The following is a 24,175-nucleotide window of genomic DNA, read 5'->3' on the forward strand; positions in this document are numbered from 1 at the left end:
TGAAGGACAATTTAGGGCTTAGAATGCCTATAGTGTACAAGGTAACATGTCTGTGCAGCTGCCACTACGTCAGTACACACTGTGGAGCAATGTCGGATGGAACACGAGCGGTTCTTACATGTACACTATCTTGACAAATCAGCTGTGGCAGAAACTGCTTTAGAAAATAAACACAGAATTCTGTTCAATGAAACATATGTCATTATGAAGACAAAAGGGATTTTGGGATAGCTTTGTAAATGCAGCTACAGAAATAAAAATATCTGAAAACACAATCAATAAGGATGGCAGTTTGCAGCTCAGCACAGCCTGGCTCCCAGCCACCAGCCAACACAGGTATATAATGTCAAGGTTATGGTGACACGGTAGTCATTTACCACTAGACGATAGCCAAGGAGAGTGTGGTCGAAAGCTCATGGGATTTCAACCATCTGACACGCTGAAAGCCCAAGATTTTATTAATTCATATCACTGTGAGACAGTGCATTCATATATTTAGAGGCCTTCTTTGCTAAAATCCGTATGTTGACCAAATTGCTACAATAGCCAGACACATTGTACATTACTTTCTGACAAGTGGTACGTATCAATACTATTTCATTTGGTGTTATTGATTTCAGTTCTCTCCTAAATAACAGCTAATGAATGCTTTTTACGACACTCCAGATATCGGTGGCATCATCACGATTTTCAGTAATGTCTTTGTTACATGGAGCGTGCTGTATGTCTGAGGCAGGAAGTGACATTACACAGAATAAACTGTGCAAACAGCAGGCTCCCTAAAGCGTAGTAAGATTTCTGTCACCTCAGCTTGCAGACATACTTTGTGCATCCAGTTTCACATTACATGCACAGAAAGGGTGCAAATGACCAAACAGACTACTATATTAACTTGGTAGTTGAATACAGCTTTCACAGTGGTGGTCATCATTTGCCAGTGCGGTAAATGTTGTGTAACGAATCACTCCACCGAAATGATATGTCGCACTACTTTCATCGTAATGTTGCCAGAGTTGTAATTTATTTTTTAGATTATCTTAGTGCTGCTCCTGTTATACAGCCGACTTGTCAGCTATTGGCATGTTGCTTTCTGTGGGTGGCTGAAAGGCTTATGCTTTCTAGATTTCCAAAAAGCTTTTGACACAATGCCCTACTGCAGTCTGTTCATGAAGATACAAACATATGGGATAGGTTCTCAGATGTGTGGGTGGCTTGAAGACACCTCAAGTTATAGAACCCAGTACAATGTCCTCAACAGTGAGTGTTCATCACAGATAGGGGTATCGTAAGAAGTGCCCCATGAAAGTGTGATAGGACCACTATTGTTCTCTAAATACATAAATGATCTGGCAGACAGGGTGGGCAGCAAACTGTGGTTGTTTTCTGATGATGCTTTGGTGTCCAGGAAGGTGTCATTGTTGAGTGATTTACTGCAGGAGGTCACAAGATGACTTCGACAAAATTTGTAGTTGGTGTGATGAATGGCAGTTAGCTCTAAATGTAGAAAAATGTGAGTTGATGTAAAGGAGTTGTGGAGGGAGAGGGGGAAAACTGCGATTTTCGAATACAGTATTAGTAGTGTCGTGTTTGACACAGTCACGTTGTTTAAAAATCTGGCTGTAAAGCTGCAGAGTGAAACGAAACGGAATGAGCATGTGAGGTTTGAGGTAGAGAAGGCAGATGGTAGGCTTCAGATTATTGGGAGAATTTTGGGAAACTGTGTTTCATTTGTTAAAGGCGACCACATATAGGACGCCAGTGCAACCTGTTCTTGAGTACATCTCAAGTGTTTGGGATCTGCACCAGGTTACATTAACGGAAGACGTTGAAGCAGTTCAGAGATGGGCTGCTAGAATTGTTGCTGGTACGTTCAAAAATCGTAGGGGGAGACCAAGAGATGAATACAATAAGCAGATTCAGAAGGATGTAGGTTGCAGTAGGTACTGGGAGATGAAGCAGCTTGCACAGGATAGAGTAGCATGGAGAGCTGCATCAAACCAGTCTCAGGACTGAAGACCACAACAACAACAACGTTCAAACAACATGCAAGGTTACATAGTTGCTTCAGGAACTCAAATGGGAATCCCTGAAGGGAAAATGACATTCTTCTTGAGGAATACTATTGACAAAATTTTGAGAACCCTCAATCTGAAGCTAACTGCAGCCAACCTACACTTTGTGTATGGATCACGAAGGTAAGATACGAGAAATTAGGGCTGAAACAGAGACATAAAGACAGATGTGTGGGACATGAAAGGAAATGACAAGTAGTGCTACACAGTACCCTCTGTCATGCACCTTACTATGGCTTTGCGGAGTATGTATGTACATATAGATCCTGGTCAGATGCTGGAGATACACATTCCACCACATGACAAGCCTCAGTGGGCTTCGAACTGCTCCCAGCCGACATCTGCCCTCACCTTACCTTATTATCTTTTGTCTCCTGATGGCTTTGCCTCAATGGTAACACTGCTCCCTGTCTGATCACTGAAGTTAAGCACTGCCGGGATGAGCTAACATTTGAATGGGGGACCATTTGGTCTGCCGAGTGCTGGTGGCAAGCAGGGTCCACTCGATCCTTGTGAGGCAAACTGAGGAGCTACTTGATAGAGAAGTAGTGGCTCCTGTCTCGTAAACTGACATACAGCTGTGAGTGTGGTGTGCTGATCCTATGCCCTCCAGTGACGCCTATGGGCTGAGAATGAGTTGGCGGCTGCTCGGTACTGTTGGGCCTTCATGGCCTGTCCGGGTGGAGTTTTCTGACTCTCTTTAATAACCTATTGTTAACACCTGATATGGCTGCTTACATAGATTTTTTAAATGAAATGATTTTTTTTCCTGCACTCAGTGTGGAGGGACTGAAGATCATAGTGTTTTGGTCCCTTAAAACCCCGTAATCCAGCCATCTATTTATCTTTTCTTTCTTTATTTCTATGAATGAATGGTTAGTGAGCAGTCTGTTATTAAGATGAACATGTTTATTGTTTTTGATGTAATACAAACAGAATATACACAATGCTTGAGGTCTGACTAATAGTAAAAAATCCACATTATGCCTTAGATTGAATAGATATGAAGAAATGATTATTTAAATGATGACTGTCATTTTCCTGCCTTCTGGTGCCAAGGTACCAATGTTACAAGGTACAGTATAGAAATACTGAAACTTGGGGTGAATGTCATGAAAGAAGAAATAAGGAAGGAAAAGAAAGAAAAAGCAAAATTTATCCAGGAAGAGATTTGTGTAACATTAATCATCTCCCCCGGAGTGCATAGTTAAGCTTCAAGTATGAAAATTTGGTTTAAACACTGTTGTTTCACATTTATGTACAACATTTTGTTTGTAGAACAGAATGTCGAAAGAAGGAATAGAACCAAATTTGAAAAACGTAGTTACTTTTTTTGCTCCTGGGCTGTGCTCTCAGAAACTTACTCATTTCTCTAGTTGTGAAAGAAATAATTTAAAAAGTTTGCAACTGCCTAGATGTTCCCAACAACCCACATAATTTAGTTAACGTACACATCCATACTGTTGTAACAAAGCATTTTGGATGTCATCGTTATTTAATTTGCTGTAGAATAAGTAAATACAATGAGGCAACTTAAACAATGGAAAGTCCAGGTTGGAATAGCAAAAATTATTAAAAGGATAGATCGCTACACACTGTAAAAATGACACATTGAGGTGCAGCCACGCACAACAAAATACTGTTGCATACAGAACTTAGCTTTCAGCCAAAATCTTTTTCAGAAAAGAAAGTTGCCCCCCCCCCCCCCCCCCCCCCCCCACACACACACACACACACACACACACACACACACACACACACACGACTGGCATCTCCAGCCACTTTAGCTGGACCGCTAAAGGAAATGGCTGAAGCACTGGGAGATCAAGTCGTGTGTGCCAGACGTTGGTGTTTTCCTTTCTTTCTGGATGAAGGCTTTAGCCAAAAGCTACGTGTGTATCAATTGTTTTTTTTCTGGGTCTGTCTGCAATTCAGTGTGTCGTCCGTTCTTTTCATTATTGTAAATATAATCAGGATACGAAGTTTAACCTCGAAATAGTTGTATGCAACAGTTGTTGGGAAACCTAGTACTTTCAAAGTATGTAGTTTTGTAGATTATATACTGTTACCAAATAATTTAAAAATAACTGTCAGAGCTGGGAATATATGTCAACTTGACAACAAAAAGCAGCCAGATTCAAACATTGTGACTACACATTTCTGTCAGGAGAATTTGTTGAAGCAATGCAATCAGCACACAACAAAAGGTTGGAATGCAGATAGGAACAGTTCGTTAATATGAACAACACACCATGTTACACATATTAATAGTTCAACTCCCCCCAGCCCCCCCTTCCATTCCCCCACCCCAAGCTTTCTAAGGAAATGTGGGCTGCCCATCCGCATATTGATCAATACGCGTGACTGTATAACTAAGTGACACAATGTACAAATGAACAGCATTAAGTTTTTAAATATGGGCATGTGGATCACTGGAACAAATAACTGTCCTGCTATTCACTACCTTTAAGCACCTTCTTCTTCTCATAAATTTCACACTTTTCTCTTAAGAATTATCTGTGCTGTAATGAAGATGGAGACAGGAAAAGTCTCTGTCACACCCCCTTGCGGGTCCGGGGGTAAGAATCGGCCCGAGGTATTATTGCCTGTCGTAAGAGGAGTTTCACACATTTCGGCCTTTATGTGAAGGTCCCCTGTAGGGTTTGACCTCCATTGTTCAAAATTTTCCAGAAGAGCGAGCCAATTGGGGAAGGGCGCCTTACATGGTGCATCGTGTCCATCGTGCATTGAGATCTTTAGCCCACATTCTCGTTGTCGCATTTCAGTCCTGCTCATTCTCCATCTCTTGGGTGAGGACACCTTACTGGGTGTGTTTTCCACTATGCACTATGCAGTGTTGCTTTCTTCGTCGAGGATGACCATGGATTTCTTTGCACCTGATATCCAGCACGGTAGCCAGTCTGTTGTGGTGGGGCCTACATGTACCCGGTTGGTTGTAGCCCCCAGACCACACAGGGATCGCTCTGCTGATTCCTGTGCTGTTAACTCCCCATGTATGCCAAGGGGTAGATGCCCATCCCCCGGGGCATCGGGACTCCCACAAATGGCCATCCTGCCAGGTGGCCTTTGCTGTGGCTAGGTGTCACCCTTGGGGAGGTCCCCTGGTCAGAGTGGGTGGCATCGGGGCGAATGACAAGCGATGATGCATAATCCATCATCTGTTGCTGGTGGTGAAACACTAAGCATTCACAAGCTCAATGGCAATGCACAGAAGTACGAGCCTAAGACGTTCGCCTCCCTGGCCACACCATGGGAAGAATGTCAGGCTAAGGATGGCAGCAGACCTTACTCGACCTGGTACATTGTAAGTTCTAGAGCTGATGGGGAATCTTTCATGACAATGAAGCCTTAGTTTTTTGTTGAGCATTTAGAAGACAAGTTTGGGGAGGTAAAGGGATTGTGGAGGTAGAGGGATTGTCCAAAATGAGATCTGGGTCAGTCTTGATCAAAACAGCATCGTCTGTCCAGTCACGGTTGTTACTCACTTGTGACAAGCTGGGGGATGTTTCTGTAACCATCACGCCTCATAAGAGCTTAAATATGGCCCAGGGTATCATATTTCACAGGGACCTTCTTCTGCAGTCTGACGATGAGCTGCACGCCAGTTTAGAGTGGCGAGGTGTACATTTCGACCAGTGTGTCCATCGCGGTCCGAGGTATAATCAGGTTGCCAATGGTGCCTTCATCTTGGACTTTGAGGGTGATACATTGCCTGAGAAGGTCAAGGTGATGCTCTACTGGTGTAGTGTAAAGCCCTACATCACTCCCCCGATGTGGTGCGTTAAGTGCTGGAAGTTCGGCCCGTATGTCTTCCCGCTGTGCTTCCAGCGTCATATGTCGAGATGGCGGATGCCCATCACATCCCAATACTCCATGTGCCCCGCCTCTCATCTGTGTCAGCTGCGGAGAGCACCAATTGCCTTGCTCACCAGACCACAGGATTCTGCAGAAAGAAAGGAAAATCATGGAGTACAAGGCCCTGCACCGACTCACCTACACTGAGGCTAAGAGGAAATTTGAATGCCTACATCCTGTATGTATAACATTGTCTTACTCCACCACTAAAACAGTTCTAGCCCCATCATCTCCACCAAACCCAGTCACCTCTCAGAGTCGCAAGACTACACCTGCCCTCTTGATGGTGGTTGTGGGGAGAGGGGGGTCACTTCCCTCCTTGTTATTCCTGCACCACCTACTTCAGGAGCAACACCCCCCCCCCCCCCCCCCCCGCCCCCAACCATCTGTGATATCAGTCCCCACTTCTGTGGGAGAAGCGCAAGTCTTTTTTGGCTTCTCTCGCTAGTAGGGGTCGCTTGGGTCACTCCCTTCCCAGGTTTCTGCTAGTGGGAAATATGACACCCGCCAGTGGCTGAAGAGCTCAAAAGCAGCTGGTCGTAGGGCTTCACACTCATACTCAGTCCCGGAGACTGAGCCAGTGAAGTCCTCCCAGCCAGGGAAACCCAAGGAGCAGCGAGAGAAATCCAAAAAGAAAACCCCCAAGACCAAGGAAATTGTGGTGGCACCCACACCACCGCTACCTATAAGCTGTGTATCTGAGGATGGGGTGGAGATTCTGGCGTCCGCTGAGGACCTAGATTTTGCCAGACCCTCAGACACAATGGATATATACTGCTCAGGCAAAAAATCAGTGGCAGCAGGTGACTGAGGCGTAAACTGCCTCATTGAATGTTCCATGCCCTACCAGGCTCCTGATGGCATCATCCTCAAGTGGAATTGACGTGGTTTTTTTCGACTGCCTGGCTGAGCTACGCCAACTGTTAAGCTTTACACCTGCCTTCTGCATTGCTCTCCTGGAAACCTGTTTCCTGGCAATGTGGACCCCTGCCCTCCGTGGCTATAAGCGACTATAATCGAGTGTCGGGTGGAGTTCGCGTTTATGTCCTAAACTCAGTCTGTAGTGACACTGTGCCCCTTCAAACCCCTCTTGAAGCTGTGGCTGTCAGAATAAGGATGACGCAGGAAACAACTGTCTGCAATGTATATCTTCCTCCAGATGGGGCAGTACCCCTGAACGTATTAGCTGCACTGATTGATCAACTCTCTAAGCCTTTCCTACTTTTGGGAGATGTTAATGCCCATAACCCCTTGTGGGGTGGCATCGTGCTTACTGGCCGAGGCAGAGATGTCAAAACTTTACTGTCTCAGTTCTACCTCTGCCTCTTAAATACTGGGGCTGCCACACATTTCAGTGTGGCTCATGGTAGTTACTCGACTATTGATTTATCAATTTGTAGCCCGTGACTTCTCCCATCTAGCCACTGCAGAGCACATGACGACCTGTTTTGTAATGACCCACTTCTCCATCTTCCTGTCAGTGCCCCAGCGTCAGGCCCACGGACACGTGCCCAGATGCGCTTTAAACAAGGTGGACCAGGAAATTTTAACCTCTGCTGTCACCGTTGAATTTCCCCCACACGATAACATCAATGTGATGGTTGAGCAGGTGGCTACAACAATTATTTCTGCAGCAGAAAACACGATCCCTCGCTCTTTAGGGTGCCCCCAGCATAAGGCAGTCCCTTGGTGTTCGCCAGAAGTCTCTGAGGCAATTAAGGAGCATCGGCGAGCTCTACAGTGGCATAAGCGGCACTCCTCCCTGGAGCACCTCATAGCCTTTAAACAGCTCTGTGCCCACATTTGCCAACTTATCAAACAATGGAAGCAGGAGTTTTGAAGAGATACGTCTCCACCATTGGGTGCCATACATCACCTTCCCAAGCCTGGGAAAAGATCAAACGTCTCTTTGGGTACCAGACCCCAACAGGTGTTAACATAAATGGCGTGTTATCTACCAACGCAAACGCGGTTGCCGAGCACTTTGCTGAGCTCTTTGCTCGAGCCTCTGCTTCAGAGAATCACCCCCCAGCCTTTCGCACTCTCAAACGGCGGCTGGAGGGGAAAGTCCTGTCATTCACTACATGCCACAGTGAGTCCTATAACGGCCCCATTTACAGAATGGGAGCTCCTCAGTGGCCTTGAACATTGCTCCAACACAGCTCCTGGGCCTGATTGGATCCACAGCCAGATTAGTAAACATCTCTCATGTGACTACAAGCGACATATCCTCGTCATCTTCAATCGGATCTGGTGCACTGGCATCTTTCCATTGCCTTGGTGGGAGAGCACCATCATTCCGGTGCTCAAACCCGGTAAAAACCTGCTTGATGTGGATAGCTGTCGGCCCATCAGTCTCACCAACATTCTTTGTAAGCTGTTGAAACATATGGTATGTCGGTGGTTGGGTTGGGTCCTGGTGTCATGTGGCTTACTGGCTCCATGTCAGGTCAGCTTCCACCAGGGTCACTCTACCACTGATAATCTTGTGTCCCTGGGGTCTGCCATCTGAACAGGCTTTTCCAGATGGCAACACCTGATTGTCGTCTTTTTTTGACTTACGTAAAGCATGCGACATGACCTGGTGACATCATATCCTTGCCACATTGTATGAGTGGGGTCTCTGGAGCCTGCTCCCAATTTTTATCCAAAACTTCCTGTCGCTCTGTACTTTCCGTGTCCAAGTTGGTGCCTCCCATAGTTCCATCCATATCCAGGAGAACGGACTCTCGCAGGGCTTTGTATTGAGTCTCTCTCTATTTTTAGTGGCCATTAATGGTCTAGCAGCAGCTGTTGGGCCCTCCGTCTCACCTTCTCTTTATGCAGATGACTTCTGCATTTCGTACTGCTGCTCCAGTACTGGTGTTGCTGAGCTTCACCTACAGTGAGCCATCCACAAGGTGCAGTCATGGGCTGTAGCCCATGGCTTCCAGTTTTCTGCCATGAAGACATGTCACGCATTTCTGTCAGTGTTGTACCACTCATCCGGAACCAGAAATTTACCTTAATGCTGATCCACTCACTGTAGTGGAGACATATTGATTCTTAGGTCTGGTTTTCGATGCTCGTTTGACTTGGCTTCCTCATCTTTGTCAGCTTAAGCAGAAGTGTTGACAGCACCTCAATGCCCTCGACTGCCTGAACAACACCAACTGGGGTGTAGATTGCTCCATGCTGATGTGGCTCTACAGAGCCCTTGTTCACTCGCACCTTGAGTGTGGGAATGTGATTTATGGTTCGGCGGTGCCCTCAGCATTGCTTTTAGGACGAGTCCGGTGACAAGTGTATTGTTGGAGGCTGGAGTCCCTCCATTGAAGATCAGATGTGTGCAACTGCTCGCCAGTTACATTGCACACAGTCATAGCTCTCCTGATCGTCCTAATTACCATCTTCTTTTCCCAACCACAGTGCTTCACCTCCCGCATAGGTGGCCCAGGTCAGGGATAACGATTGCGGTTCATGTGCCATTGCTGACAGAACTGGAGTTGTTCTGTTCACCACCTCTCCTCAAGGTCCACTCATGTACACCTCCGTGGTGTATCTGTAGGCTGAAGCTTCACCTTGACCTTTTGCGTGGCCTTAAGGACTCCGTTAACCCTGTGTCTCTCTGCTGTCACGTCCTCTAGATTCTTGAAGCGTTCCAGGGCTCTGAAGTGGTTTACACTGAAGGCTCAATGGCTGATGGTAGTGTTTTCTTTGCCTTTGTCAACAGAGGCCATATTGAACAGCATTCCTTGCCCGATGGCTGCCGTGTATTCACTGCAGAGCTGGTTGCCATATCTCGTGCACTTCAGTATATCCGTTCGTACCCCGGGAATCGTTTCTTCTGTGTATTGACTCCTTGAGCAGCCCACAAGCTATCGACCAGTGTTACCCTCGCTATCCTTGGTAACATCCATACAGGAGTCCATCTATGCTCTTTACCGGTCCTGTCATTCAGTGGTGTTTGTAGGGACCCCAGGACACGTTGGCATCCCAGGCAACGAACTTGCCGACAAGCTGGCCAAACAGGCTACACGGAAACCGATTCTGGAGATGGGCCTGAACCTGACCTGCATTCTGACTTATGCCGCAGGGTTTTTGGCTTTGGGAGATGGAATGGGATAACAGGACGCACAACAAACTGCGTGTCATTAAGGAGTCTACGAATGTGTGGAAGTCTTCCATGCGGGCTTCTTGCAGGGAATCAGTTGTCCTCTGCCAGCTCCGCATTGGCCACACTTGAGCGACCTATGATTACCTCTTGCACCGTGAAGACCCGCCTGAGTGTCTGTGCGGTGCCCGGTTGACAGTGGCCCATATACTGGTGCACTGTCCTACGTTGACTGCCAAGCGAAGAAATCTTGCGTTACCGGATTTGTTGCCGCCCATTTTACCTGACGACGCTTCATTGGCTGATTTACTTTTACGATTTATTCGTGATGGTGGTTTTTATCATTTGATCATAAGTTTTATCACATGTCCTTTGTCCCTCTGTGTCCTCCACCTTAGTGTTTTCAGGGTGGAGGTTTTAATGTGTTGCAGAGTGGCTGGCTTTTCCTTGTTATTCTCGTGCTCGGCCAGCCACTAGAATATTCTTTCTTGTTTTACTCTCTTCCGTTTCTAGTGGGTCTCTGTTGTTTTTTTGTCCTCTTTTGTTCCTTTTAGTGTTTGTTGCCTTTCCTTCGTTCTTGTGGGTTTGCTTTCTTTCCATTTTGCATTGTATGTCTCGTCTGTCTTATTCTCACACTTGTGGCATTGTCTTATTAGGAATGAGAGACTGATGACCTCATAGTTTGGTCCCTACCCTCCTCTTTTAAACCAACCAACCAACCATCCCTGGTCACGAGTAATTGATAATTAAGATATAAGATGCTGACAGGAAAAGTCCCTGGTCACAAGTAATTACTTATGCGCGCGTGCGCACACACACACACACACACACACACACACACACACACACACACACACAATACAACACAACACAATTACTCGCAGGGGAGAAATGGAAGCAAAGAGTGAAATTTGGCATTCTGAGATACTGAAGTGTTAACCATGGCCAAATTGTTGGAAACATTGCAACATGAAAGAAAGGAAGTAAATAAAGCAGCCCATCAAAAATGCAAGAGTTAGACCTCTTACTGCATTGAAGATATCATGTGCAATTCGCTAGTTGTTTCATTTTTGATCACATTTTGTGTAACATATGACTAACTCAGCTCCTGTTCATAAACCTAAATTATACCTACATTTCAGGTCACTTCAGTGTAATGAATATTAGTTATGACATGTTCTTTTTCAGTGACGACAGCCTAGGTTATGAATTCCCATTCGTACTGAAAGCAGTTCAACGAGATGGTATGCAGTGTGCTCTGTGCCCGTGGTACAGATTTTGCCGCGGCTGTCGCATACCTTGCTCTGAAGCTGAATTCAACTTCAGATGTACACACCTAGCCATTGATTGGGATCCAACAGCTCTACACCTGCGTTATCAGACATCCCAGGAAAGGGTATGTGCATTTTCAGGCTCCAAACTAGATCATTTCTCCAAAATACTTATGCTAAAGAAAATTTTCATCTGGATTAGTTGGTATATTCAGTGCGGTTGCTAAGATGTGCTTAAAATCTTACCTACAAGATTAACTGCAGCATTATAGAACACATGTATCCAACTGTTGAAAAATGAGTGTTGTGAAACTAATGTATAAAAGGAAATAAGGAAGGTGTCTCCAACTATAGACCAATATCACTAACTCCCATCTTTAGTAGGTATTCGAAAATATTGTGCTGTCCCAGTGTAGTGCCTTTTCAGAAATCACAGACGTTTTACAGATTCTCAGCATGCCTTTAGAAAAGGGCAAAGCACAGCCAAAACATTTAGACAGTTCTTCCATGAAGTGTACTGCCTGTTGGGCCTGAAGATGCAAACTGGAAGTATATTTTTAGACCTCTCAAAAGCATTTTACACAGTAAACAATAGGTTATATCTAAAATAGCTGAAGTCATATTGTATATGAAATACATCCATACATGATATGGCTTCATAGCTCTTGAATCATAAGCAGTGCACTAAACTGACATACAAATTAGATGAAAAATTGTAAACTGTCAGTCCAGTAATGGAATAAGTGGTGCAGGGAGTACCTCAGGGCTCAATACTTGATCACTTTCTTTTCCTTATGTATATTAACAACACTGCACAATCTATTAACTCCCATATTATCAGGTATGCAGATGACACATCAGTCTTATTCAGTGGTAGAGAGTATAAGAAACTAGAATCTTTTGCTACTATTAGTGTAAAAGAATTAACAAAATATTTCAGTGATCAGGGCTCAATTTGAATGTCGCCAAATCTCAATTACTAGCATTTAAAACACATCAATGTAAATAATGTATGAAATGTCTTGGCATCAGAAATGAGCAGCAGCAAAATTTCTGGGTGTGTATCTTGACGATAATCTATGATTGGTAAACCACCACATTAATTTTGTTTGTGCAAAAGTCAGTACTGGTGTCTATCTCCTTAGTAACAATATATTATTTATATGTATTTAAATTACTTTAGTTTTTTATGAGTCAACCAAACAAAGTTATAAAGTGCAGTAATGTACATGATCACAACATTTGAGCAAAATTTAAACTGCTTTTGGAAAAGAACCAAATGAAAACCAACAGTTAGGCATCCTAAATTAATGGTTTGATTTGGTTCAACAGTCTATAAAGTTATTTAAGATCATATAAGGGGATTGATTGTAACAATAAATTAAAATCTTTTGTAATAGAAAAATGTTTATATTCACTCAATTAACTGTAAGATGCTGCTTGTGATATAAAACAGTAGCATATCATCTGCAAAATAATAAATGCATAAACTAGATGTAAGATGCAACTATTGTAGTATGTAACATATTCTGTACTTGTAGTTTTTGTCATATTGTTATGTCTGACATTTGCAAAAGCCCTCTTTAATGCAGAGAAAATGTAAATGAGAGTTTCAGTTCAGTGTAATGTTTTTAGCAGTGAACAATATATTTTTGAACTGTTGTCTGGAAAAACAGTTCCGTGCAGCACGTATTCCAGTGCAGTTTTAAAGCTATATTGTAGCCTAAACCTGTTTGCTGAGTTCCCTATATTCACACCTCCCCCACCTCAAATTACAAAAACAATTTGTAAATGAATTCCCGTAAGGAATAGTAACTGATGATCTAAGAAGATAACTGTGAAATTTTTATGTTAAAACACATTACACTACTCCTAAATTTGCTCAATTTTGTGGGCAACATGTAAGTATAAATACATCTATGCTCATTTCTTAAGGCAGCTTGGAGAACCAAGAAACAAAATGAGGTACTGTGATTGTGCATGGGCTGTGGCAACATTTTGAAAGTGATAAAGTGTTACCACATATAGCAGGGTGTTGCACAGTATATTGGAAAACTAGCTATGGACTTGGTGGAGCTTGCCATGTTTGGTATATTTCCACTGATTGCATACAAAATGTCAGTGTCAAAATAGGATGAATACAGAACAGAGAGGTACAGCAGGGAAAGAGATACAGTTTTAAGGGAGCTGTGCGAACTGGAAACTGGTACAGGTGCTGTGCAGGCTGTACACCTTTGGATACTTAGGGCCAATTACGATCTGAGCACTGCATTGTAACAATTGCTTCACCACCCTTATACTGCTGTTTAATATTTCATCCTCCTTGTATCTTCTACACAAATTTGACATGATGCAGTGAGTGGTTGTCATTAATGTTCCAGCTGCATATAACCCTGTGTTAAGGAGTGTTGTATTGGTTTAACCATCTGTCATGATTTAGTGTCTACATCGTCATCATTTAGTGTTTCAAGATCCCTGTACTTATTGAGTGGAAGTGAATTGTGTAAACCTGTGAGAATTCTATAGTACTGTAATATTTTTTAAAAAATCTGAATTTTTGTGTGGTAAATAGCAGAGATGGAAATGACATGGTGTGTTGCTGAAATAATGGGTGTTATAAAGCAATACACTTGCAATTGGTTACTTGCATATTGACATTGTGGCATAAATGAAATAAACATAACCACATGCCTAACAGTATGCACAGCATGTTGCTTATTGCCAGGTTGATAGTTACCGGATGTTTTCTTGTAGAAAACTAAATCAGACTCACATTTGTCCTGTAGTAAACAACCTTGATAAAGACCCAAAGATGAAATAAAAAATCAGGGAGGATTTCAACTGGCATATATTGTGAAGCAGATGTTGTATTAACATACATTATATTGTGCCACATACTTACACGATTTTGTGGTTTAGGTGGCTTTTGACCCCATTTTGGCAATGTCCATTCATGAAAGTCTGTAGCTTATTCATGCTAATATCCCCATGGACCACTGCCCAGTGGCTGTATTAAAGTTGTGGATGCTTTTTACAAATTGTTTCTCCTCTCACAGCAAGTGACTTTGCCACAGTAGGAGATGGTAGAGGACTCTGCAGGACAATTCCTATATCTGGGACTTACACAGAGAGGTGACAGATTGGGGGAGACAGGAAGGAAAGGGTATGAGTTTGAGAGGTGTAAGATTGGATAAAGATATTTTGTAGATTGGGTAGCTAGCTCAGTAGCACTTCAGGAGGAGGAGGGCAAATTGTGAACAGTTAAGAGTTAGCTTAAGCCTTGCAGCAAATGTGACTTAGTTTCTTCTCCTATTGGCATTTACCTTTTCCAGACCTTCTCACATTTCTTACCTCTCTCTCCTCCACTCCACACACCTTTAGTTTTCTTACAGCCCACCCCAGACAAGAGAACTACAGTCAGGTGACAGCACTGGAAAATTGTGTGTGTGTGTGTGTGTGTGTGTGTGTGTGTGTGTGTGTGTGTGTGTGTGTTCTAAATCTAAGCAACTTTGCACCTATTCAGTGAACATACCTATCACTCTGTACATTCTTCTGTTTAGTGCAAAAGTGATAAATCCTTGTTTTCTAATTGTATTAGAAACAAAACTTAACTTATTTTTTAGATTTGAAATTACAAGAGAGAAATTACTGCATGTATATGATAAATTTTTGTTATAGTATTGTAGAATCACATTAATCACTACCTGTTTAATTAGCTTAATGAAAATAAATCCTTGAAAATTAGTTTTGCAACAAAATAGAATCCATTGCTGCATGATATATTTTCATCATATTGTCAAAAAAACTGTGAAATAATCCATTGCTCAAAATTCTTCAGGTTTTTGTGGAACATGAAAGTGTTCCATTGACACGGCAACAGCAGTCAGAGCCAATTGATCTGGATTTTTGCTTGGAGGCCTTTACAAAAGAAGAGCATCTTGGGGAAGATGAAAAGTATTATTGCTCAAAATGTGGCCAACATCAGTTGGCAAGCAAAAAGCTTCAAATATGGAGGCTACCTCCAATACTGGTTTGTATATTCACATTGTACATTTGTTAGTAATGTATAGTATGCATGTATATTTCAACTATGAATTAACTTCAGTGTTGATCGCATCATTGATACTCAAACATTTGAAGAATAAGTGAGTAAAGGCCAAGATGAATTTGTAGGGTGCATAATTAAAAAAAAAAAAAAAAAAAAAAAAAGGTTGTTTGGGACATGAAAGTTAATTTTAAATACAATGTGATCAATTACATTGAAATTGCACTTTTCAACAACTTTCTCAAAAATGGTAGTTGTATTGACATATTACAAAATTTGGTAATTCCACCCACTATCTGAATAACAAATGCTGTGAATATGAGGGAGAGCAGTGCAGTAAATGTTGGTTCTCTGCTTTGCTTCTGAAGATGTCACAAAGTCTGTTCAATTCATTTGATATCTGATATGAGGATATAAGAGTTAGAGAGATCAGTGCAGAATTCTTTCTAGTAGAAATGTTATGCCATTTCTTAAATTTGCAAATGACATCTTGATTTGGATGACATATGCAGCTTTCAGTTAATGATGGAAACTCTGAGGACATATGAAGATGGGATTATATAATCCAAAAATTGATAACATAATATGGACACCGTATCTTAAATAAAACACAGCGGAGGGGAAATTTGCTCAGTGTGCAATTAACAAAATACAGATCGGTCTGCAAAAATTGAGCCTACAACAAAAAGGACCACACTTATTCTGACGATGAATGTGGGAAATGTGTTCCTTAATGGGATAAAATAACTACCTCTAAAAAGCTGACTTGGCTGAAGTCTTCTGTTGTGTGTAGTAATTGGAAACTCATATCCATCAGGAGAAGATTAATAGTTAACTAGGATGTAATATATTTTGTAAGGATGGAAAATATTATACATAAGGAGGTTTTACTAGAGATAAAATCCCAATAAGACATTTAACATTAATATAATTTGGCATTGCCTGTATTTATTGATCCATTATTGTCATGCAGCAAAAATTTCACAACTGATAATAGACAGATCAAAGTAAGGATACAGTAATATATAGAATCAGCAAAATAAGTAGGTAAATTTAAAGTATGTGTATTTTCGTACAAAATAATTGTTTGAGTAACATTTAGTTTCACATATTCAGAAATCTTTTTTACAGAATAGAAACAGTACTTTATTGGAAATGCCTTTAGTTTCATTTTAAATATTGGTTACATAGCAATTTTTATTTCCTCTAGTACCTTATTGTGTAGTGTGACACTAATCATAATTATGCTCCTCAGAAACAATTTTATTTTAAGGTGTGTTTGGTGTATTTTTTATTGCCCCCTGGTGTAGTAGTTGTGTACAGTCTTATTCTGCAGTAATTTGCCTGTTTTCAAGATATAGTTCCTTGTGAATAAGATTGTTTCATAAATGAATAAGCGTGGAACATTTAGAATGCCATGCTCAACTTTGTGTTGAAAGCTATGTTTGTTTACTTTTATGGATTGTGCATTACTGCCCATTGTGTGCATCACTGGCTAATAGCATTTCTCATACTTTGTTTCATTTTAAAAATGTATGAGATTGCAGACTTAGATGAGGAACCCTTTATATGCATGATACTCAACATGCAGAGGGCTGTCTTGCTTTTAGCCTCGTATGTTAATAATACACAAATGACAACTTCCATTCTGCGTATTGTTTATCTTTTAATGGTGTCACTGCCTCCTTATGAATCTACCATCTCATGAATGTCAAACTATTAGTAGTGCAATGTCTTGATGGAATAATTGTTTTTATTATATTAAAGAAAAATTATCATTTTCAATGCATTTTTTTCTTCTTAATTCTTCAGATTGTTCATCTGAAAAGGTTCCAGTTTGTTAATGGGAAGTGGGTAAAGTCCCAGAAGGTTGTGAATTTTCCATTCAGGAATTTTGATCCAACAGCCTACCTTGCTTCGGTACCTAAACAGACGGTCATCAGACACAAAGAACTAAAGGGGGAATATGCTGAAAAGGAGTAAGTTCTTCACAAGAGAAAACTGCATCCATTTCTTTCTGTGATTGGTCATTTCTTTCACTTGGAGTAATGTCTTTCTATTTTCAGGCAAAACTCCGAAAAGGATGACAGTAACATCGAATCCAACATTATGTCACTGACTGATGAATCTGAAGTGCAAAATCATGGTGATATACTATCACATTTAATTCAGAACCATAGGGAGATAGTTGACAACAATTTAAATATATCAAAACCGAGATTAGAGGCTGAACTAAATACTCATAACAGTGCCAGAGGAAATGGACACATTCCCAATGGTGATCTGACACTACCATTGAATTCACGTGAAAGACTGGTGTCGACGTCACTCGTCAAAACTCCTGTGGTAGATTGTGCCCTACAAGATTTCCACCAACATCGGCTTACTGATGGCAGCGACCCATTTGATTTGAAGTACAATTTGTATGCTGTAGTGGTAAGTGATCTCTTTCATAAACAAAGTTTCTATATGCATTTGCTTAGAGATAAATATAGCAGACAGACAAATGAAAGTGAGCATTACATATGAAGTAGAGATATACAAGAGATAATGTGACTGTTATGAAAATTGCTGTGGATTTGAGGGAGAGCTGCACAGTAATATCTGAAGATGAATATTCATTGTTTGTGTGGCATTACAGAAAGACTTGCTCAGCAGCTCCAGCAATTTAGATGACCGAAAGAGTAGTGATATGTAGTTCACCTGTCTGCTGCCAAGGTTTCAGAAAGCTGCATAATTCTTTATTACATATACTGTACATAAAATATTGATGTCAAACAATGGAAAAATGTGGAGTGGCATGACGACAGTACAATACGATATACTGCTGCTCACCACACGGAGGAGGCATTGCCTGGTGGACACACAGATTTAAAGTATAGTTGAAAGTAGACTAAGCTACAAGACAAAACCCTTCCTCAGACTCACACAGATTTGTATGCACCCATCACACACACACATAGCCACTGTCATGCCCGGGTGCTGAGGCTTAACTGCCCTCAGGAGGGACCTCATCTAGACTGGGTAGTGGGGGTACAGAATGCATACAGGCATGGAAAGATGACAGATAGCAGGAAAAAGTGGGGGGAAAGTGCTGGCCGCACTATCTTTATGAGAGTGTAGAGATGGAGAAGGGGGGGGGGGGGGGAGGCTGATAAATGCAGCATCAGAAGGTTGCAGAGGGGGGGGGGGGGGGGAGGGATAGGAGAGAAGGGGTAGCTGCTGTGCAGGCGCACTGGGGGAATAGCAGGAACGTGCGAGATCGGAGGAGCAGCACGGCACGTGTTGCGAGTTGGAGACAGGGATTACAGTGGTGGTACACAAGGAAGCAATGAGCAGTGACAGCAAGCTGTGCATCATGAGACGCTCCAGACAATAACGTCATTCTGTCGGGTCTGCCTGTAGCGTGCGCTTCGGGGTGCATATAGAAAACTTAGCATTAGTTTTTGTTTTAGTTCAGGCATTACTAGAATGTGTGCAATGGGGCCATCTCGTGGGTAGCTTACACTGCCTGCGCCTGCTTGTGAGATTGATAAGGGACAGATGGGAACATTGGACCAGCCTGCTATCCTGCATTCCCATAACCTCCCTGGCATCAGGCTTTGCTAGTGCCTGTCCTCGTGTGCTGCTTCCATTTCTGTACTCCCACTCCAGACTCACATTCCTACTATTCCCCCAGCACACCTTCTTTTCCTTTGCCCTTTTCTCACCCCCTCCCAGCTGCAACTGTATGTGGCAGCACAGCCACCAATGCTGCACCTCTGTGTGGTGTGTAGCAATGTATCTTGTTTCAGGGTTGTAAATATTGATGTGATATTTGTGTGTTTGGGTGTGAAAGTTTGTTGCTAGAAGAGGTGTTAGGTGAGGGAGGATGCCATCATTGTAATATTATTGTGTTGGATAGATGCATAGACTTTGACATTATTCAGATCAAAGAGAAAGAGCATAATCATGAAGTGTGAAGTGTGTGTAAGTCATGATTTAATATAAGCATATACTCAAAACATTTTAATACTAAATGGGACATTGCCAAAGCTCGTTATGCTTGCTGCATCCTTTTTACCAACAAGGTTCATGTATGTGGTGGAGGCTTTCTAGGAGTATAATGGGACCCACTGATACGTCACCATTATTTCACATTTGTGAACAATCCACTTTTCACAGTTGATATTGTTATTCTGTAATGAAGTACTACCTTAAAAGATACTGCACAAATATCCAGGCAGATCTTTATAAGATTTCAAGGTGGAGCAAATATTGACAAATTGGTTTAACCCATTGGTGGGTGTGCCATTCGAACTTCCATGAGTGGGCACGTTACGGCTTTTGCACTGCAATTAGTATTAAATTTTTAACCTTAGCAAAATAATCTTTATGTAATTGCTAACTGCATTTTAATGGAGAAAACATAACATAGCATTATTTGGCTCTATAAAAATAATCTTTTATATATTTTTTGCCTTCATAACTGTCTTTTATTGCCATTGTAACTTACAAGGCGCCGATATTCTTTGTTCCCTTCATCTATTTACATATTATGGTGGTTTTTTGTTATATCACTTAACTGCATTGTTTCACGTGAAAAAACAGTAAGGCTGGCTGCGGTGGCTGAGCGTTTCTAGGTGCTTCAGTTCAAAACCATGCGACTGCTACGGTCGCAGGTTCAAATCCTGCCTCAGGCATGGATGTGTGCGATGCCCTTAGGATAGTTAGGTTTAAGTAGTTCTAAATTCTAGGGGACTGATGACCTCTGATGTTAAGTCCCATAGTGCTCAGATTCAACCATTTGAAAAAAAGTAACAAGAGAACACATTATGAAATGAGCACTCGTAAACTCCAACTCTTGTGTATCTGCATGTAACATTCTCATTGCACACATTTAGTGTCTGTAACACTGTGTTTCTTGCATACATTTTTCTTGCCTTTCACACACACAGTGTTTGTTCTGTTGTTTTTATGCCTGCCACATGAGTAACAAGTTTCAGGTTTTGCTGTTTCTTTGGTCTGCTCTTCTTCATGTCTATACTTGGTCAAGAAGGCTTGAATATCCATCAGAAGTGTTTGTAAAATGCTTGTGGCTACAAATGTTCTTCTGTCAGGTCAAGTGCAGTATGTTTCAAAAAATTTCTTCTTATTACCTTATTACCAGGATTGTTGAATTTGAGAATAATGTTTGCATTTATCCCAGTAATATCTAGATATCTGTAGAAAAGTGCAAGTAGCCATTGTCACATGATTCTCGAAGTACTCTAGGATGATCAGATCAGATCTGATCTACAGTGTGTACTCCTCCTTGGTAGCATTGTAGTCCAAATTAACTCTCAATTTCTTAGTCTCTTGATCTGTTACATTTGTGTTGTGCTGCATTGCCGATAAAAGAAATTGCAGCTTTGTTCTTTTTAGGAACGGTTGAGACAATACAAAAATCATCTTGAAAACCAAAGAGAGTTTTATTTGCTTGGAATTCGGGGAGAATTTCCTTCTACCTCCCCATTCCAAAAAGAAAGTCAATCCTTTTCCGAGGAGATTTTCAGGGGCCAGAGATTAGCTGCTGTGGTAATTATGAGTCGTAAGATATCTTTTTCTTTTTGCTGTTGGTGTAACTAGTTTTTTACAGTCATCAGGCTTGTTGGATTTCAGGTGGGGTCGTGGAATCTGCTTGCCACAATAAATTTCAAAGTTCAGGGTATAAAATGTTTTGAAATGACATAAGGCATAATTTTTCATCCCATATTTTGCAGGCTTATTGGGGATATACTGTACAAATCTGCAGTGTCTTCTGAAAGGATGTATCATCTCATCATTAGTGACAAACTCACTGATATTGTAGTGAGAAAGGCAGTTGTTGACAAATTCTTGATGGAAGTCACAAATGGATGCTAGTTCGTCACTTTGTTTTCTCTTGTTCTGGGTGCCCATGTAGTCAAACACAGGAGCTCAAAAGCAGAAAGCAAAAGTGCTTATAGCTGAAGAGACTTTGTAAGACAATCATTCCTGTGCCATCTGACTCCCACAGTTCACAGCAATTTGTGTATTCTCCTTGCTTTGCACCTGTCAGGTATAATACACCTAAAAGAGCCTTTATCTTGTGTTTTGTGGTATCTCTGCAGTCTCGTTGTCTTGAATATTGAACTTCATCTCTTTTACTATTCTAGATGTATCAGTTTGTATTTTCCACAGTGTTGTCAATTATACCATCAGTAATAAATAGGTGAAATACATCAACTTTTTTGCACAATTTTAGCACATATTTTTGGGCCTGGCAAAACTTTTTGGATATTCTTGGCTTTGGTTTTAGGAGAAGGAAGCAGTTCACATATTCAAATAGTTTCTTCATTTTTTCCTATGTGAAAATGATAAGTGTCTGTCCGTTGTTGGCCCTTTCAACTATGTGATCATCTGTTTTCTCTGTTGACTGTTCAGAGTCACTGCTGTGGTATTCTTCTTCAACAACTTCCCTTTTAAACTGATTCACAAGACTCTGACAACTCTGATAATTGTTCTTCTGGCGATTCCTGTAATAGTTTCTCATAGTCTTCAGGACATACAGTTTTATGGTGCCTGTAAAATGCCTTCTTTTTCTCCCTTGCCTTTAAAATGCCTTTTTTTTCTCCATTTCCACACTTTTATGAAACCTAATGAAACAGATGTTTATGAAAGTGAGATATGGGTGCAAAACAATTTCAGAGACTTAAAAAATAGTATAAATTGCATATGGTAACTCTGATTCAATTGGAATATTCATTACATACTAAAATAAAAGAAAGACAGCCTCAAAGTAAAAGAGAAATGCAAGTGTAGAAAATACTTGCATCACAAGGTGCTTAGTGGCAAACACACCGCAGGCACATCACTCACTTTCCAAACAACAGTGGCGACCAACTGATGTAAGTATAAATTGTGCAAATGCAGTAAGCAGTGACATCTGTTATTCATAACATATACATATTTGGACATGTACCCAACTATAACAGTACTTGTGATACTAAGTAAACTAAATCTTGCGGCTTAAATGAAAATGTGTAGTATCCTGTGACTAAAATATTAGTTATTCACAGTTAGAATCAGTTGACTAATTCAAATAGCTGGGTGAAACAATTCGTAAAACTGTCAAATGGAATGATCACATTGGCTCAGCCATAAGTGAAACACATGTCAGATTTTGGTTTATTGACAGCTTACTCGAAAATACAATCGAGTGTACTAAGGAGACTACTTACAAATCACTTGTGTCTTCTATCTTGGAATGTTACTCAAGTGTTGGAGCCAATATCAGATAATACTAATGGGAGATTTTGAAGTATTCAAAGAAGAGGTCACAAATGATCCCAGGGTTCTTTTCCTGCTGGAAGGGAGTCATGGAGTTGCCGAAAGAGTTGAACTGGCAGATGCTCAAAGGTAATGGAAACTACCCTGCAAAAGCTTATTTACAAAGTTTCGTGAACGAGTATTAAGTGAAGAATCTAGAAATGTAGTGCAACCCTCCATGCATTGCTTCAATAGGGACTGTGAAGACAAGATTAGACTAATTCAAGCATGCACAGGGGTTTCCAGAATGAGATTTTCACTCTGCAGCGGAGTGTGCGCTGATATGAAACTTCCTGGCAGATTAAAACTACCCCCAAAAGGCAAAGGTCCCAAGTTCGAGTCTCGGTCGGGCACACAGTTTTAATCTGCCAGGAAGTTTCATGCACAGAGGTATTTAAACAGTCATTTTTCCCATTCACAATATGCCATTGGAACTGGAAGAAACCTTCATGTATGGCACAGTGGTAAGTACCATCAGTCGTGCACTGTAATCATTTGCAGAGTATGTATGTAGATGTGGAACACACTGTGAGATAGTGTACGTACACTGTTCTGCTGTAACATCCTGCAGGTGACCTGTACCTTCAGAAAGAAAGTGCACAACCCCATTCCTCTCAGATTGTCAGAATATTTTGAGGAACACTGTGTATTATGACAGTGCTTATTGTTCAATTACCCCTTTTCTGCAGATTACTTGACATGAGGACCACCGAACGCCGCAGCAGTGGTAGCCCTGCGAGATATTTGCACTTTGCATGCAGCTCTGATCACTTTTTCTGATTGTGGTTAGTTGCTGATCATAGTGATTCCCACACACTTCCAATGTTTTACAGAGTCCACACCATGACGTGCAACTCACCGCTGTTGCAGGAGAGAAAATAGTAGGGAATGCACTATTCTGTAGCTGTGTGTAATTCAGTTTTTGTGTAGTGTATTGTTCCTAAAATCCACTGCAGTGTTATGTGGCTGCATCTGTACAGTTTTAGATTGCGATTTGTGTTCACAAGAAAGTGTGTGGGTACTTTCTGCACATACCCCTGAACTTCAGTAAAATTCGTAACTTCCTTTTTGTCGTCTTCTCTGAGGAAACATGGTATTTTCATTTGTCAGAAATCTCTTTACAAGAGAGAGCTATGCAGAATCATTTCAAATCATTCATTTGGTCTCCTTGTCGCCATCGTCACAGACATGATGGCGTCTGCAACTGAGTCAACAAAAGATTTTATTGCTTTGGTTGAAATACCACCATAGCCAGCAGAGTTACTGGTTTTCAATGATGTTATAATTTTTGTAATCTCTGCAACAATTAATTTGGGAAAATGAATGTTTGGTGAAACTATGCATAATGTCTTACGATATACTTTCAATGGATTTGCTTTAGACAGTCTGCTTGTGGTCACTATGTTTTCAGCTGTGTTTAGGGAAGATTTCATTGAATTTTGTAGCCAATAACTGAAATTGTTCATTGTCTGTTCTGCTGGTGCTGCTATGCAGAAGTTGGATATAATTT

The 24,175-nt window shown here is 41.4% G+C and overlaps 1 protein-coding gene across 1 annotated transcript in view; it reads left to right on the plus strand.

Annotated features, from left to right (window-relative positions):
* LOC124712473 (ubiquitin carboxyl-terminal hydrolase 32) overlaps positions 1–24,175 on the plus strand; it is a 233,462-nt gene that overhangs the window by 167,522 nt on the left and 41,765 nt on the right. Inside the window, exons 23-26 of the mRNA XM_047242768.1 lie at positions 11,230–11,437; positions 15,151–15,342; positions 17,170–17,336; positions 17,424–17,793. Coding sequence (XP_047098724.1) covers positions 11,230–11,437; positions 15,151–15,342; positions 17,170–17,336; positions 17,424–17,793 — 937 coding nt within the window. The remainder of the gene's footprint in view (positions 1–11,229; positions 11,438–15,150; positions 15,343–17,169; positions 17,337–17,423; positions 17,794–24,175) is intronic.

The sequence above is a fragment of the Schistocerca piceifrons genome, chromosome 8 (assembly GCF_021461385.2).
Source record: "Schistocerca piceifrons isolate TAMUIC-IGC-003096 chromosome 8, iqSchPice1.1, whole genome shotgun sequence".
NCBI classification, from domain to species: Eukaryota; Metazoa; Arthropoda; class Insecta; order Orthoptera; family Acrididae; genus Schistocerca; species Schistocerca piceifrons.